The sequence below is a fragment of the Lonchura striata genome, chromosome Z (assembly GCF_046129695.1).
Source record: "Lonchura striata isolate bLonStr1 chromosome Z, bLonStr1.mat, whole genome shotgun sequence".
Taxonomy (NCBI): Eukaryota; Metazoa; Chordata; class Aves; order Passeriformes; family Estrildidae; genus Lonchura; species Lonchura striata.
In genome coordinates, this window is record NC_134642.1 from 80,579,945 (window position 1) to 80,594,572 (window position 14,628).

Below are 14,628 nucleotides of genomic sequence, written 5' to 3' on the forward strand. Positions count from 1 at the left end.
CAACTTTTCATGGCTCTGTTAAGTGAACTTCGCTGATAATGTCAAACCATCTCCCTCAGTAACACAGCATGGAGATGAGGTATCTTTGTGCCAAGGTGTCTTTACGCAGTCCCATTCAACAGTAAGGTGACAAGCCATGGTGAAACAACTCCCAAGGCAAAGAAACAGCATTAGAAATTTATTCAGAATATAAGAACATTTGTAATATAAGTACTATAAATGCCTCTGTATAAATAAATGCAGTTTTTACAATTCTATATCAAATGAACACAAAACAGCTATTTTACAGCTTGGAAACTAAAAGTAGCAACACATTTAAAGCTAATTCAGCAAGGTGAAAAGTTTCTAAAGTTACAATGCATGGTGCAGTATGCAGGAGGAGAAAACTAATTAAACTAGTAAAGCACGACATGAATGCAAACTTAGTCACATGTGTTTTGCAAAAGCTAACAGTACATTCAAGTTGGTGAAGACTTGTACATCATAGAAAAAAAATGAATTTTTTCTGAGCACTGTGAAATACAAAGTTTCAAAAAAAGTCCAGTCATTAATTCATGAATGGACTTAGGTTGACAAGAATCACCTCTTTTTCTTGCTTTGCAAATTTATTATTTCTGCAACAAGCGTTAAGAGAGTTAAGTTGCTGTAACTCACGGTGCCCTGCACGCTCAGGTATTTCTGGTGTGCTGGTACTTCAGAGTTGCATAAAAGGAGTTTGAGGTTTTCATGGCATTTTTGTGAGAGTTGGTGCTGTTTTAATGGGGTACACTGGAGCTGAAGCTGATTATCACTAATGAACAGTTTTCACAGTAACATTAAACCTGTGACCACTTCCCAGTTGATCGTTCTGCTATGCCAACAAATGATGCAGTAGCTGCTTGCTGAGGCAAAGAAATCAACTGCTGGTCTGGCAAGCTACAGCTACTGCCAATGCTGGATGGTACCAGTGCTGCTTTTTCATCTACAACCCTTACAGGGGAAAAAATGGGAGTGGTTTACATTTACTGATGATTTATAATTTATTCTAATGCACTTCTAGAGCACAGTTGGCACGGAAGATTTGTGCTAAATGTAGAGAAATAATCAGCATATTGTCAGGTCTGGAAAAAACCTCTTTGTAAGAGTATCTGAATTTTTTTATTGAAGAAACTCTTCTGTGCTGAGGGTGCAGAAGCAACGTCTTCCACTGGTCCAGGCTGCCCAGAGGAGTTGTAGCTGCCCCATCTCTGGAATGTCTTAAGGCCAGGTTGGATGGGGCTTGGAGCAACATGGTCCAGTGGAGCATGTCCCTGCCCCCAGAAAGGGATTGTAACAAGGTGATTTTTTAGTGTCATTTCCAACCCAACGCATTCTGTAATTCCATTAATCGAAATAGGAGAAAAAATGAGCCTAAGAGGCAGCTCAGTGCAGTATGGTTTCTGTCCTCTCCAGTGAAAGGTATTTCACACAGACATTCTGAGGTGACCTCAAGTCACATGGGTTTTTCAGATGCTGAAAGACAAGAGTGTAACTGCATTTTTGCCACAGCACATGGTCAATTCTTTCCTTTGTGATTCTTCAAAATGAGAGTGCTCAGCTGCTGATGGCAAACCCCAATGCTCCTGAGTGTGAGAAAATTGGGCCAAAAGGGGAAACACCTTAGAGAGCTGCTAAGCAAAACCACAGAGACAGAAGAAATCAATGTGCCTTCTCCCTCAAGAGACTCATTTGCAGTAATTTCTTGTGATATTATAAATTAGGAAGTGCAATTATTCTGAGAAATAGGGTTGATCAAAACCAGAACATCACTACCTAAAAATTTTGAAATCAGCATTGTTTTAATTTGCTGTTGCAATCAACCACATGGGATGCCAGCTTTGTGGATGATGTACTCGTATCCAGGGACATAGGAACAACTCTACTACTCTTCAGGACAGAAGACAACAGCAGCTACAGTGGTAAGAGATGGAAAACCAACAGCTACACTTCCAGATGTAACCAAGACTTAACAATAATGCCATATTCTGAACACAGATTCCCACAACTATGCTGTCTGACCTAACCCAACAGCAGGCAAAAAGAGTCCTCTAAAATATTTCATTAGTACTAGTAATGGGAGGAATAAATGGAAAAGTTATCATGATTCTAAATATACTAGTAAAAAACTTGAGGTGCAACTCAGCATGTAAAGCAAAACCAATAAACATCTCCTGAAATCAGATTCACTGAAAATCAGCCTGGAAAATGCAAAGCAGAGGCATAACACAGCAGCAGGCTAACACAGTGAAGGGACTACAGCTTGGCTTTTTAAAACACACGTGAAGCTTTTTAACGTACTCTGCCAAAAAAAAGAAAAGAAAAAAAAAAAAAAGAAGTGAATTCTGAATATAACAGGTGTTATGGCAGACTCCTGTATTTTGACCCCTACAGAAATCAACCTGATCCCCATGATTTGCTTACTATTCATTAACCTAACAAAACAAAATTTGCACTTCAGTCAGTTTGATAATACAGTAATACGTGATTTAAACAAGTGATTGTTAGCAGTAACAGAAACTAACCTAAGAAAGCTGTAAGACTTCACCATTCACATTCTGTTTGTGGCTGGATATCCATCTACACATCTATAATTTTGTGCCTATGAATTCAATATTAAACAGGTACATTACTTAAGTACCCTTTTTTGGTCAAAAAAAATGTATAAAAAGACGACATTCCACCTCTTGATCACAGTAAGCTGTATTAAGCACAACACATGTGACAAAAATGGCCCAGCTTCTTAAAGAAAACCTTGGATATAGTGTATATCACAAGAAAAAACAATTTTTTTCTACAAAGTAGTTGCAAACACCATGCAATATAAATACCAGGAGGTCTTCTGTAATTTCTTACCCACCCTTGGCACAGACTGTCTGTGTGGCACGGTGAAACCCACAGCCTTTGGCCCTCTTATGCACTGTAAGAATTACACTCTTATTATAATTCTCAGAGATGCAACAATACTTTCTTGTTTTTTTTCCCAGTCTTCCTACCGGACCTGCACTGTGAACAGCAGAACTGCAAGCAGGGCACAAAGAAAAAGCCAGCCAGGTTGTCACACCCACTCTGCAGCTGCCTGTTGGTGGTGAATCCACAGCAGCGAGTCATGAGGGTACAGTATGGACTTGTGTCAGAGAGAGCTCAGGGACTGGGAAAACTTCCCCATGATCCCCAAACTACCCAAATGAAAACCTCTTAACATGAATTATTCTGCTGTGTGACACTGTCACGCATGGGCCATTGATAAAATGGAAGAGAAGCTGTATGAATACAGAGATAACAACACAGACAATGTACACAATTAGCATGATAATTCAGGCACTGCCATTTTACATTATGAAACAGTCCTTAAGGTTAACACTTTTATTATCCCCATGATACCTCTCTGGGATCCCAGAGAAGGAGCTTTTAAGTTTGTCAGCATTGACAATCAGAGCTTTTAACATTTGAAGCTACCTAAAAGTCAACCTCCAAAAGAAAGAAAGTTGTAATGGCACTAAGCATCCTTTAAAGAGATGCACTTAAAGTGAAGTTTCATTGGTGTGTGGTCTGGAGTTCTCTTCTTCCAGTAAAGCTATTCTTTGTTTGAGCATTCTTACTTGGGTTTCATGTCTCTCCACCATGGCCATCATTTGTGATTCCAGTTTCTTCAGCTTATTTTGATGCTTTTTCTTTGCTTTTTCATAAGCTGCTACCAAGTTGCTGTTAAAAACACAAGGTATACAAGGTAATTCTAACAAGCTTGTTTCAGACTAAGTGCTGCAAAAAATCTATGCCAAAGTCCCGTCTTCAGGGAACTTCAAAGGCTGGGAACTGATCCCCGTCCCAAAATTTACCAGTGCTTTAAAATGGATTAGATACAAACCTTTCTGATCCAAACCCAGATCATTATTAATGTCAGTGTCTTTCCTGGGGGAAGCACACACCTTTTCCAGTAAACTGGTAAAGAAAACTAAACAAGGTTCAAAGAGGCAGATGGAGTTTGCTGTTGATGACCTCTCATACCACTTCTATGAGTCAAGACACCGCAGCATCAGATGTGATTAAAAAAAAACATTGCATGGCCAGAATCTGCATAGAAATCAAGGACTGATTTTGCCTTTTTCATTTTTAAGAAGTAAGATTTACATTCAGAGGATGGCATCTTGTGCTAACTTGCTAGCTGCTGAGTAGCTTCTGTGCCTCCACCTTGACTGGGTTGGAAAGCTTGACATGGGTGATGCTTCTCACCAAAAAGGCTTTTAAATGCAATTTAAGGAAAATCACATTGTGAGTCAGAGGGCAGCTGCAGTCCACCATATCCAAATACAGTACAAGAAAAATGCCCTAATGAGCAACGGAACTTTTAAGATTAACCTATTTCCCTGCTTTCTGTTCTTTACTATGTAGTTGTCAGCGGCCTACATGGGAGGTTTAAACCTCCCCTTTCTCTAACTGCAACCCTGGAGTTGACACGTGGATGGAACATGAAGATCCCAAAACTTCTCATTAAGGTAAGTGGAATATTAGTGTTTTGCAAGAACACAGTGAAAATAAACCAACAGTGCACTCATCTGCAGATAGATCCTTTACCTGTTTGCCCTTTTAAGGTCATTCACAAATTCTGCAGACTGCTGATGTCTGATTTCGCTGCTCTTTGTGAGTCTCTCCAAAGCACTCACTAACTCCTGCACTCTTGCTTTCAGTTTCTTCTCCCTGGATCAGAAGAAAAGGAGGTAGATAACTATTTTCAAAACAGAAACAGTACTTCAGCTTGGAACTGTGTAAACAATTGTCCTGTGCTGAACTGACATGCTGCAAATATTTTCCTTACTATTACTAGGATAATACAAGAGGTTGTTCTTACATTAAACTTTTCCAAAGGTTGGTATTTATAACATTCACCATTTTAGAATTCAGGGTCAGAGAAAGAACAGACAAAAGAGTGAACTAACTTCTCTGGTATATCATGGTGCTGTATGCATTAAATCACACTAAGAAATAAGATATAAATAGCTAATATAGTTACCAACTCTGAACCAAAAGCTAATTACATGAAATGTGACAAAATGGAAATAAGGTATCTTATAACATTTTCACATTACAAGTCTCTCTATGAGGAGAAGAAAAAGTCAACAAGATAGAAGTTCTGGGCAGGAGCAAGCATTACAGCCAGGGGATTAAGCTGGATTTAAAAAAGCTTTTCCCAGGTAATCACATGGCATGAAGCAGGTGCTTCTTCCTGGGGAACTCCCTGCTCCAGAGCTGATGGCTGATGCCTGCTCAGCCCACTCCTACACACACATGGGACTGTTCCAGGAGCTCTTCTCTGTGACCCAAGCTCTGCACAGATAGCCCAGAGAAAAATCGTAAGATTTGGAAGGGGGAAAAAAGAAAAAAAACTAAAAAGAAAAAAAACAGTTTTAAGAATTATACAGAGCTGGGCTCAACTGGGACACAGATTTTGCAGCATAAAATCTGCCATGTGGGAACTTTGTGTGTTTACATGGAGTCTGTGCTTCGTTGCCTAGAACCACTCTCCCCTGCTTTGTTGCAGTGCTGCTACATGAGTACACTTGTTTTCACCTCAAAAACGAGACAACTGCTAGTTCCCATATAAGCCCAATGGGAATGAATATACTGAAGTTTGTGAAAGCAGAGACCATAGGGATCCTCCTGGAATCCTAGGTCAGCAGCCTGCAGTTCCCAGGAAGACCTGGATATGGCAGCCTTTTATCACTGGAGAGAGGGACAGCACCCAGCTCCAGCAGCAACAGAAGGGCTTTCACAAAGTCAGCTGGGGAAATATTCCAAGTTAGCAGTCTATCCCAACAGAATCCAGCGCTGGGTTACCAGCCAAATTAAAAAGGACATAAGAGGGCCCTTGTTGAAGAAGAATCATCAGTATTCTTTGTACGTCCATTCATTGAAGGAACACACCCTCTGCTTTCAAGTAATGCAATCCTTCTCTCTTGCAGTTAGAAGTTCAGTGCTATCTATCCCAAATGTAAATTTTAATTTTTATATTCTATCTCAGCAGTCAGAAAAGCTCAGCACAGTCTACAGCCAAAATCTGTTTTCTGCAAAGAAAACAGGAAGAAAAAGAGCCAGAGTACAAATAAATAAAGATCAGATGTGGCACGGGCCAGACCCTAAAGCATTCGTGGCACTGCACTACTGATGTGACAGAACCGAGTAAAAAGTGACTGTAACACAGTAAATTTGTGCTTCTCTGTTCCAATGGTTGCTACATCCAGAGGCTCTGGGGAAGGCTCAGTAGCACCATTTCCAGCGTAACAACCTAGTGTGAACAGCAAGTCCAGTAGAATAAACATGCACAGTGTTTAGATGGGCAGAGAAATCTCAAAATCATGTGAGGTTTATTTAACATCATGTCCAAGAAAACGTATCGCTGTGGAAACGCTGCACACAGTGCCACATGCAAGAGCCCTGTAAGCCACAGTTCACTGCAGCTAAACTGCTTCACACACAGCTGTTGTAATAAAAGCTGTGTGGTAAAGAAATACAGTGGAAACACTTTGAGGACCTTTTCCTGCATAGTAAAGTTTGGTTGCTATGGTGACTGTTACCTGATAAAACAATGATACCGCCTTTTTTCACTCACCACTCACACCTTCCAACCAGCCCTGTTCAGCTAAACATCAAACAGTATTTTTTTACATTTGGTCTAAAACATCCTTGTCTTGCTGCTTGTCAAAGCCACAGAGCCAGCAGAGTGGTAAGCAACCTGTTCAAGCTACTTAAACAACTTTTAGATGCCAGTTCTGAACCTTCTGAACCAGGAAACAATGGGTAATACTTCAAATCTATAGATGGCTCAAATTTACACTAGCACCAGTAAAATACATATATTTCTTTTGGCTTTTCACAATGTCTTCAAGTCAGTGAAATACCTACTCAGCCTTAATCTCATGGAAAGTAATTGGTGGTTTGATTGCATGTGCTGAAATGTCTCAAAAATCTGAAAAAAACCAACACATTAGGATCTACTTTTACACCCTTTTACAATTTTAAAACTGCCTGAGTATCTTTACTTCAAGACACATTTCACAGAACAAGTCACACTTGAGGAGCCACACACAGCAGCAACAGAAAAGGCAGAGCAAACACCTTGGTTTACTCTGGGAAATGAAGATGCACTGGGTTAATGACTATTACACACTAAAACATGTAAAGTTTACTCCAGGGTGCTGCATCTTCTGTTTGAGCAGAAGATGAGAGATCTCAGAGCTGTATGTCACAGGCTGGCAAGAACCCCGTGCCTCACAAGTGTTACTCCCCCTGAGTCCCTCAGGTTCTATCACTGACCAGGCAGTTTGGTCAGAAAGAAGTGTCCGCACTTGTTTCTCTTCAAAACTGATCGCACAGTTAAGTGAGTAAGAGTTATCCTGAATCCTGAGGTGTTGTCCTAAGGGGATTTCCAGCACCACAGCACTTTCCTGACTGCAGGATGTGAAAAATCAGGCACTACAGGGCTTAATATGTCACAAGATTTTCAATATTGCATATGAACCACGACTCTACCATGAGAACACATCAAAGCTGCAAACCAGGGATGAGACTGCATTTGATGTGACAGATATATGGAACAGCCTACTGATGTAGGTATAGCCTGCTGCTGCCAGACAGTCTTCCAGAGTCCAAGGGCCAAACTGCCATGGAAGCAGACACACCAAACTCACACTGCTATTGTGCTCCAGGGGTGTAATATGGACCTCTGTGTATCCCAAGAAAGCACTTATCTGTGTATTTTGATGGGAAGGGGGAAGAAGTAAGTGTTTTTCAGAGAATACAAATTCTGTGAGCCCCTGACTCACACTCTATTGGACTGCAGAAGTCCACAGAGCTCCTTATCCCAACAATTTCTCCTCCAAGTGCATACTGCAAGCTGGACTGCAGAAAACACAGCCACTACACTTCATGTGCACAGAGAAAATGAACAAGTATTCCCAGAAGAGGGAATGAGCTTATGATCTGAGGGCATGGCTCACTTCCAGCACAAGGGTTTTCTGCTGCTGAGAAGTCAGCTGGGGAAATCCCTGACTGCTCCGTTTCCAGGGAAAAGCTCAGAATGAGTGTATTCTCGGCCTACAGCCTACAACATCTGCTAAAAACACTATTTTCAGTGAAATTACTAATATGCTGGTAATAAAGGCTTTTGTTTTGTATTTTCACAATCAAAACACTCAGTGGACAGTTCCATAGTGGTTTTCAAGGGCTTTTTGTTTCAGGATGGCTGAATAGGAAAGGGCTAACTGGTGTTCTCTGGTTTCAATGCTACCGCTTTAGACAATAGGGAATTCTGTCAGGGCCTTAAAGGAAACTGTTTCTGTCAATTTGGCCTCCACGCATTGACACCATGTTTGGCACACTGTAATGTAAACAAGGTCATGAGCACCTTATATTTTCCCTCCTGACCAGGCTTTCCCAGGTATGTCCAGGTTTCATGTGCTAGAAGTCTTCCCAGATTTTCCTGCTCCTTGCTGATTTCACTGAAAATTCCCCAGCGCTGCAAACAAGAAGCTGCTCTTCTCTGGCCTGCCAAAAGTTGATTTTTCTGCCCCTGGCTTGGAGTGCACCCAGCTAACTCCCCTTCTTTTGAAAGCAACAGCTACCACCCCTCTGCCCTGGGGTCAAGAGCACCACAGCTCTTGCCAATTCTGAAGCAAAAGAGGAACAGTGAGGTTTCTCCAAACAAGAGGTGAGAAACTTTCCCACAGCCAGGCAGAGAACTCTTGCAATCCCTAGGGCACATCTTCTTACTCATCAAAAGAGATCTGCTGTGGGCAGATCCCTTCAAATCCTGTCTCCCCTTGAGGAGTGGGATGACCCGGTTCAGCCCAGCACCTGCCCCTGAGCTCTGCAGGCACAAAGCCCTGACGCAGCAGCACCAGCAGCAGCCAGCCCAAGGGGACAGAATTCCTGGCAGAGCTATTCATGCTGGAAGAGCAGCCCCAAAACACGGGGGGAGGGGGAGGAAAGGCACTTCCTGCACAGTCCATAGCTATTCTGCAAGACCTCTGCTTTGAAGAGAAGGCACACATCTCCCATTCCACACTCCACTCCTACTCCTTCCCTGATATCCTCCCGTTGTAGGGAGCCTGGCACCACCCCTCACTCCCCTCTGACTTTTCCAGTTGAACAGGGTGACGCATGATTGCTTTCCTAGGCATCTGACTCCTCTCAGGAGATAACAGCTGGACATTTAAAAGGAATACAGATAAATTCTCTCTTCATCAACTAACTCTAACTCTTTGTCAGCTAATTCTCTCTTCATTCTCTTCATCTAAACTAACTTCGTAAATCAGGCTGACATGCAGAATCCCCAGGCAAATTCGAATGCAAAATGCACGCTTGCCTCACTGGTCTGGCTTGGCCAGCTAAGGGAAACAACCAGAATATAATAAATGTTTTAAAAAGGCAATAAAGCAACAGTACACAAATCCAAGAGAGCCACCCTCTTCAAATGCCATGTCTCCCTGGCTCACCTGCTGAAGCACCACCCGAGCTTGCCAGCTCCCTGTGCACAGGAGGCCTTTCCCGATCGCAGAGGTGACAGAGGGTGTTTCAAAATCCACTTTGCTGGTGAAAAATACCGTACTGCTTTTTTTTTTTGCTGATTGCCAAGATGCTCAGAACAGATCTCAAAAATGGTAACACAGTACCACAGACATGTGTTGCACCACACAGGCCAGGTGTGGTCCTGAAGCAACATACTGGCAGCAAAAAGGAAGAACAGCCCTGGAGGGAGGCAGCACCATGCCTGCTGCACTCACTGCTCAAACCTCCCACCCAGCTTTGCCAGCCCAGCCTGGAAGCTCTCCAGACCTGGAGCTATTTGGAGCTCCCTGTGATGATTCTATCGAAGTGCACAGCAGCTCAGCAGTTCAGATAACCACACGGTGGTAAGAACGACTTACTCTATGTCAAAAATAGCAAAAAAGACAAATTATGGTTGTCTGTGAGGCATATGGTAAAAATAGTTACTCAAGTGCTTCTAAGGAATCTGTCCCTGCTATCACCATGAGTCATTTCTCTTCTTGTGAGAAGGTTTCTCTTAGTGGGACTCTCCAGAGGGATTTCCAGAGACAGGCCATGCCTTCTGAAACCCCCCTGGAAGACAAGGGGAAACCACAGCAGGATACCTGCCTCGTGGATGACTGCAAGCCATTCTAATGTCTGGCTTTCAAATGCCTCAGAGCTTCTTATCTCCTCAATTTAATTGATGTGGTAATTGAAGAATAGAAATAAGCAAACACTGACAGAAAGCAGCTGAAGATGCATCAGTAGGTCCAGAACAAAAACCTTTGTCTCTCCCCCTACTTTTACCCACTGCATGTTTGTCCTGTACCTTGGTCAAAGAAAAGTCTAAAGAGTAATTTTAAAAATGAATGGATATGATGTGTTTTAGGCATTTCTATTTCCATTTCTGAGACAGCCTTACTGTGCTCAGCATAGACCTGAATTTCAATGATGAAATTTACTGACTGCTACTATCATGAAACTAAGGTCAGCCCTTGAAAATATGCAAGCTTACAGTGCCATCACACGGAGTTTATGGAAATTTAAAATAAAGGAAGGTGGCTTGATTTCTCTCTCACTGACCTTGTGTCAGGAAGTAGTCACTGCCACGCCTTGGCCAAGTTTTCTATTGAAATGTTTGCTCTCTGAGGAGAAGTTTGTCATGAAACACAGTTGGGGTCTTCAGACAGGGATTAGGACATAAGAGTGCAACAAACATTGTCTCAATAGACACCAGGAAGTTATGGCAATAGCATGTGTTTTTTATGTCCTACTAGAAATACCTGCAGCTTCCACTCCAAAGAGGTGGGACCACAGTTCTGTGCAAAATGTACCTTTTGTTAACAGACAAGAGCTCTTTGCCAGTCCTACTGATAATTGCTCATTTCCTCTCTCCGAAGTGACTTCACAATTAGTATCATCACTCACTACATTATATCTTAGTTTAGAAGTCAGCAGGCATGGTAAATACAAAGTTCCTTTGCAGTGTTGCCAGATGGAAAGTCACTCTTTTGTGAGGGAGATACTGAAACGTGTCTAGACTGATGGTTCATGTAATCCTGCACAGCCATCAAGGATAACAATTTTGTGCCAAATGATGATGCAGCTGAGGTCTGAACAGTCAGTCTAGTTACAAAGCGTTTTGCCTGCCATGGTCTTGCCTAGTGCTGCTAGATCCTTCCTGGCCAAGCATTTTAAGGATTTATAAATTATTCTCTAAATGTATGGATAAAATGCAACCCTACACAGACAGAAAACCTATCAGCAGCTGGAAATACAAGCACAGACCACAGGAGGACCTCAACCATCAAAACATTTGTAGCAAGGCCTAGGAAGAGGAAGAAGCTTCAGTCTTGCCAGCTTGGCCATTTTTCACAGAATGAAAGAACTTAGTAGAAGAAAATATCAGCTCTATCATCATTATCATCAGCCTTCTAAAGCAGAATGGAATTCTTACTGCCTCCCTCCTGCCACTTGTAATGCATTTACCTGCATTAATGCATAACCTGGTATGTGTCTACTGAGTTACAAACTCATACAGGTCACGCACAGTGCTCCCTGCCCCAGCAGAAGAGATCAAACCAGTAAGGAAGAGAACTCATTTAAGGTCTTTCCTCAGGACTGCACCACGTGTCTGATTTTGGGGTATTCAACCAAATCTTGTCTTATAAAACTGGCCTCTGGCACAATCATTAAGGTGTCAACACCAGACCATAAGGCTGCTGAGAACACATTCCTACCCTCTCAAGAGTAAGATACTTCCTGCCAAGAAGCCTGTTTATGGATGTGTCAGACGCAAGAAAGAAGAGACGTTGTGCCCATTGAATCACTCCATCATTCCATTAAGAAAAGAGAGCGGGAAAACCAAAACTGTTAAAGACTCTGGCAGAAAGTGTTTACATTTGGCTGGAATATGATATATCTGAATTAGTAAGCTTAGCCTGCAACACCAGAAATTGGTATAACAGATGTAGCTTTAACTGCATAGGACTTTAAGATAATTTACATTTATCCCAGTTAGCATAGTGACCATGTAAAAGACAAGTGAATTCTTAAAAAAGCTGGTAACAGGGGTTTTAATGCTGAGCACTACTACAGAAAATCCTGAGTTTTTCTAGAACTAATATGTTATGACCCAACTGCTTCTGTCTTGAATTTCTGCTGATGGGCACTAACAACATAGGTTTCACAACAACGCTACTGGATTCCAGATTTACAAAAATAGCCACATCTGCAGAGAGAAGCCAGCCTGGCTCTGTGGATGAGATTGTTCTGCTGTATGGCCATTTGCAGACTATGAGCAAATAAATGCTTCCAAACTACACCAAAACCCAAACTCCAACTACGCCCTGATGTTTTATTTGGGTTTCACTCTGTTTCAGTTAACTGAGAAGAACCTGACAATTTAACAGCAGCAGAAGGACAGAATGGGGAAGTAGCAGAGGGGGGAGCACCCAGAGCTTTAGTGTCTGTAAGGATGGGATAAGGAGGGGACAGGAAGCAGGGCCTGCTGATTGACATCACACTCTCTGATAAACAGACTCAAAAACCAGTGGATTTCTGCAGCTGTTTTCCCCTGAACCAGTGTCTACTGCCTGGAGAAACAATAGGGAGGACCAATTGCTGGACGTATGGACCAATTGTAACCAGTCCTGAAACACTCCTGAATGCTGGCATTTAGATACTGCTCTGGACCCTGGAGCATGACAGGCACTTGTTTCACCTTTCCTCCCACCTCCACCCTTCAGCAAACACAGCTACTGGGACCAATGCCTTAAATTATGTATTCTGGTCCTACTTCCTTGGCAGGTGAAGAGGATGCACTTGCAGAGGAGAAAGGACTTTGATCATTTTTAGAATTCTTTTGTGGATTTGTGATGGACTAAATATCACTGTGATATCCGACAGCTCATTTATCCATAACAGCAATTAGGGATTTCTGGTATTTTCTGTGGCTTAACAGGTTGCAGTAAGCTTTCTCCATGTGCTAGACAGACCTTCAACTGACTTGCAGAAACAAGACTTCAGGGTAAGGAGGGCTAAGCATGCAGCCTGATCTGGCTGGCACACTGATTAGGGAGAGAAATACCCTGTTCACACAGCTTGCAGGAACTGTGCTTGAGCCCCACTGGCAGCAGCAATCACACTTAGTACAGCTGTATTTCCATTACACAGAAAGCCTTCACAATTTATGTACAGTTTAATCCGATTATTTTTCTTCTCCATTTCTGCCTGACAAACTGTACTTGCGAGGCCCTCGGCTAGAAATCCATGCTAATCAACTTAAGGCCTAGTAGATAAAGCAAAGTTGTTTTCTCTGTGTTGTCAGCAAACCACATTTCATGACTATACTCAAACCTCTGCTAACTAAGGTTATTGGCATCTTCTCAAAATCCAGGAGCAAATAACAAGAGCTGGAAGAGCAGCAGCTTGAGTGAAGGGAGAAAATGCTGGTGGAGCAGCTGACACCAGAGAGCAATGTGGGGATACAGGAGAGGCCAATGGCTTTCTGCAGCATTTATATAAATTACTTTGCTGATTGGTTTTATCCACCTACATACAAATGACAGTTTTGATTATTTTACCCACAGAATTTTGTTCCCTGCATCATGCAAACTAAGTACTCAGCAACTGCCAGACTACTAAGCAAATGGTATGAGATGTATTGATTCTGCAGTGGTAATGATCTTACATTTTTACATAATGCCTTTAAGTGTCCCTAGGCACAGCACATGTTACACCTATGAAAAAAAGCACCTCAGGAATGAAACACCACAGCTGCCTGAAAGGACATTTCACTAACAAAGAAGGTGCACCAGTAAAGCAAAACACACTCTTCCCAGCCAAAATTCTTAGCAGAATTTTGGACTGGTTCTAAATATAAGAGCTAGATTAGACACCAGACAGCCATTTCTTGGTAAAAGTGAAACAAGTATTGAAACAATCATCAAAACTATGAATTTCTTTGTCATTAAGCTTACCAAATACCTGGTGAAGGAAAAGCTGCTGCACAAACAAATATCTAGCTAATGTATAACTATACTGAAAGCTTAGGCTTAAAACCTGGCTGTTGATAAAAGCTGTTTGTCAAGACATCAATTTTCTCTCCCATTGAAAAGCTAATACCTCACACAATGTCATTTGTAATTGAACTGTGGCTCCACTTACATACTCAAGAGGCAAATGGAGCATCTGAGTCATCAAAATGCCTGCAATTCCTACTCCCCCCAGGTTCTAACCTGCAGCCAGCCTTCTTAACCAAAGATCACACTTCAAATCCCGTCTTTACTAAACATTTTCTTTATACACAAGAAATGTGTCATGTCACTGTTTTATGTCTCATACTCTTGCCTGGTAGTGGTCATTACTGCCATTTTAAGAGTTTCTTTTATTTCTAAAATTCAACTGAATTCTGGAGAACCTCAAGGAGAATGGAGTTGAGCACCATGTGAAAGCAGCTAAAGAACAACAGCAGGAGAGAATGGAAAATTAGAAGGACTTTGATAGTTTTCCTTCTCACAGGACCAATCTGTGATCATTCTTCAAACCACTTGAGGGTCAGAGTGAAAGCTCAGAAATAAACTTTTC

At 42.0% G+C, this 14,628-nt stretch overlaps 1 protein-coding gene across 2 annotated transcripts in view; it reads right to left on the reverse strand.

The window, feature by feature from the left end:
• Positions 1 to 156: 156 nt before the first annotated feature.
• MCC (MCC regulator of Wnt signaling pathway) overlaps positions 157 to 14,628 on the reverse strand; it is a 181,062-nt gene continuing 166,590 nt past the window's right edge. For both annotated transcript variants that reach the window (XM_021524798.2, XM_021524800.2), the window contains 2 exons: positions 4,591 to 4,713; positions 157 to 3,720 (listed from right to left, as the gene is read on the reverse strand). In XM_021524798.2, coding sequence (XP_021380473.2) covers positions 3,540 to 3,720; positions 4,591 to 4,713 — 304 coding nt within the window. In that variant the 3' untranslated portion in view covers positions 157 to 3,539. The remainder of the gene's footprint in view (positions 3,721 to 4,590; positions 4,714 to 14,628) is intronic.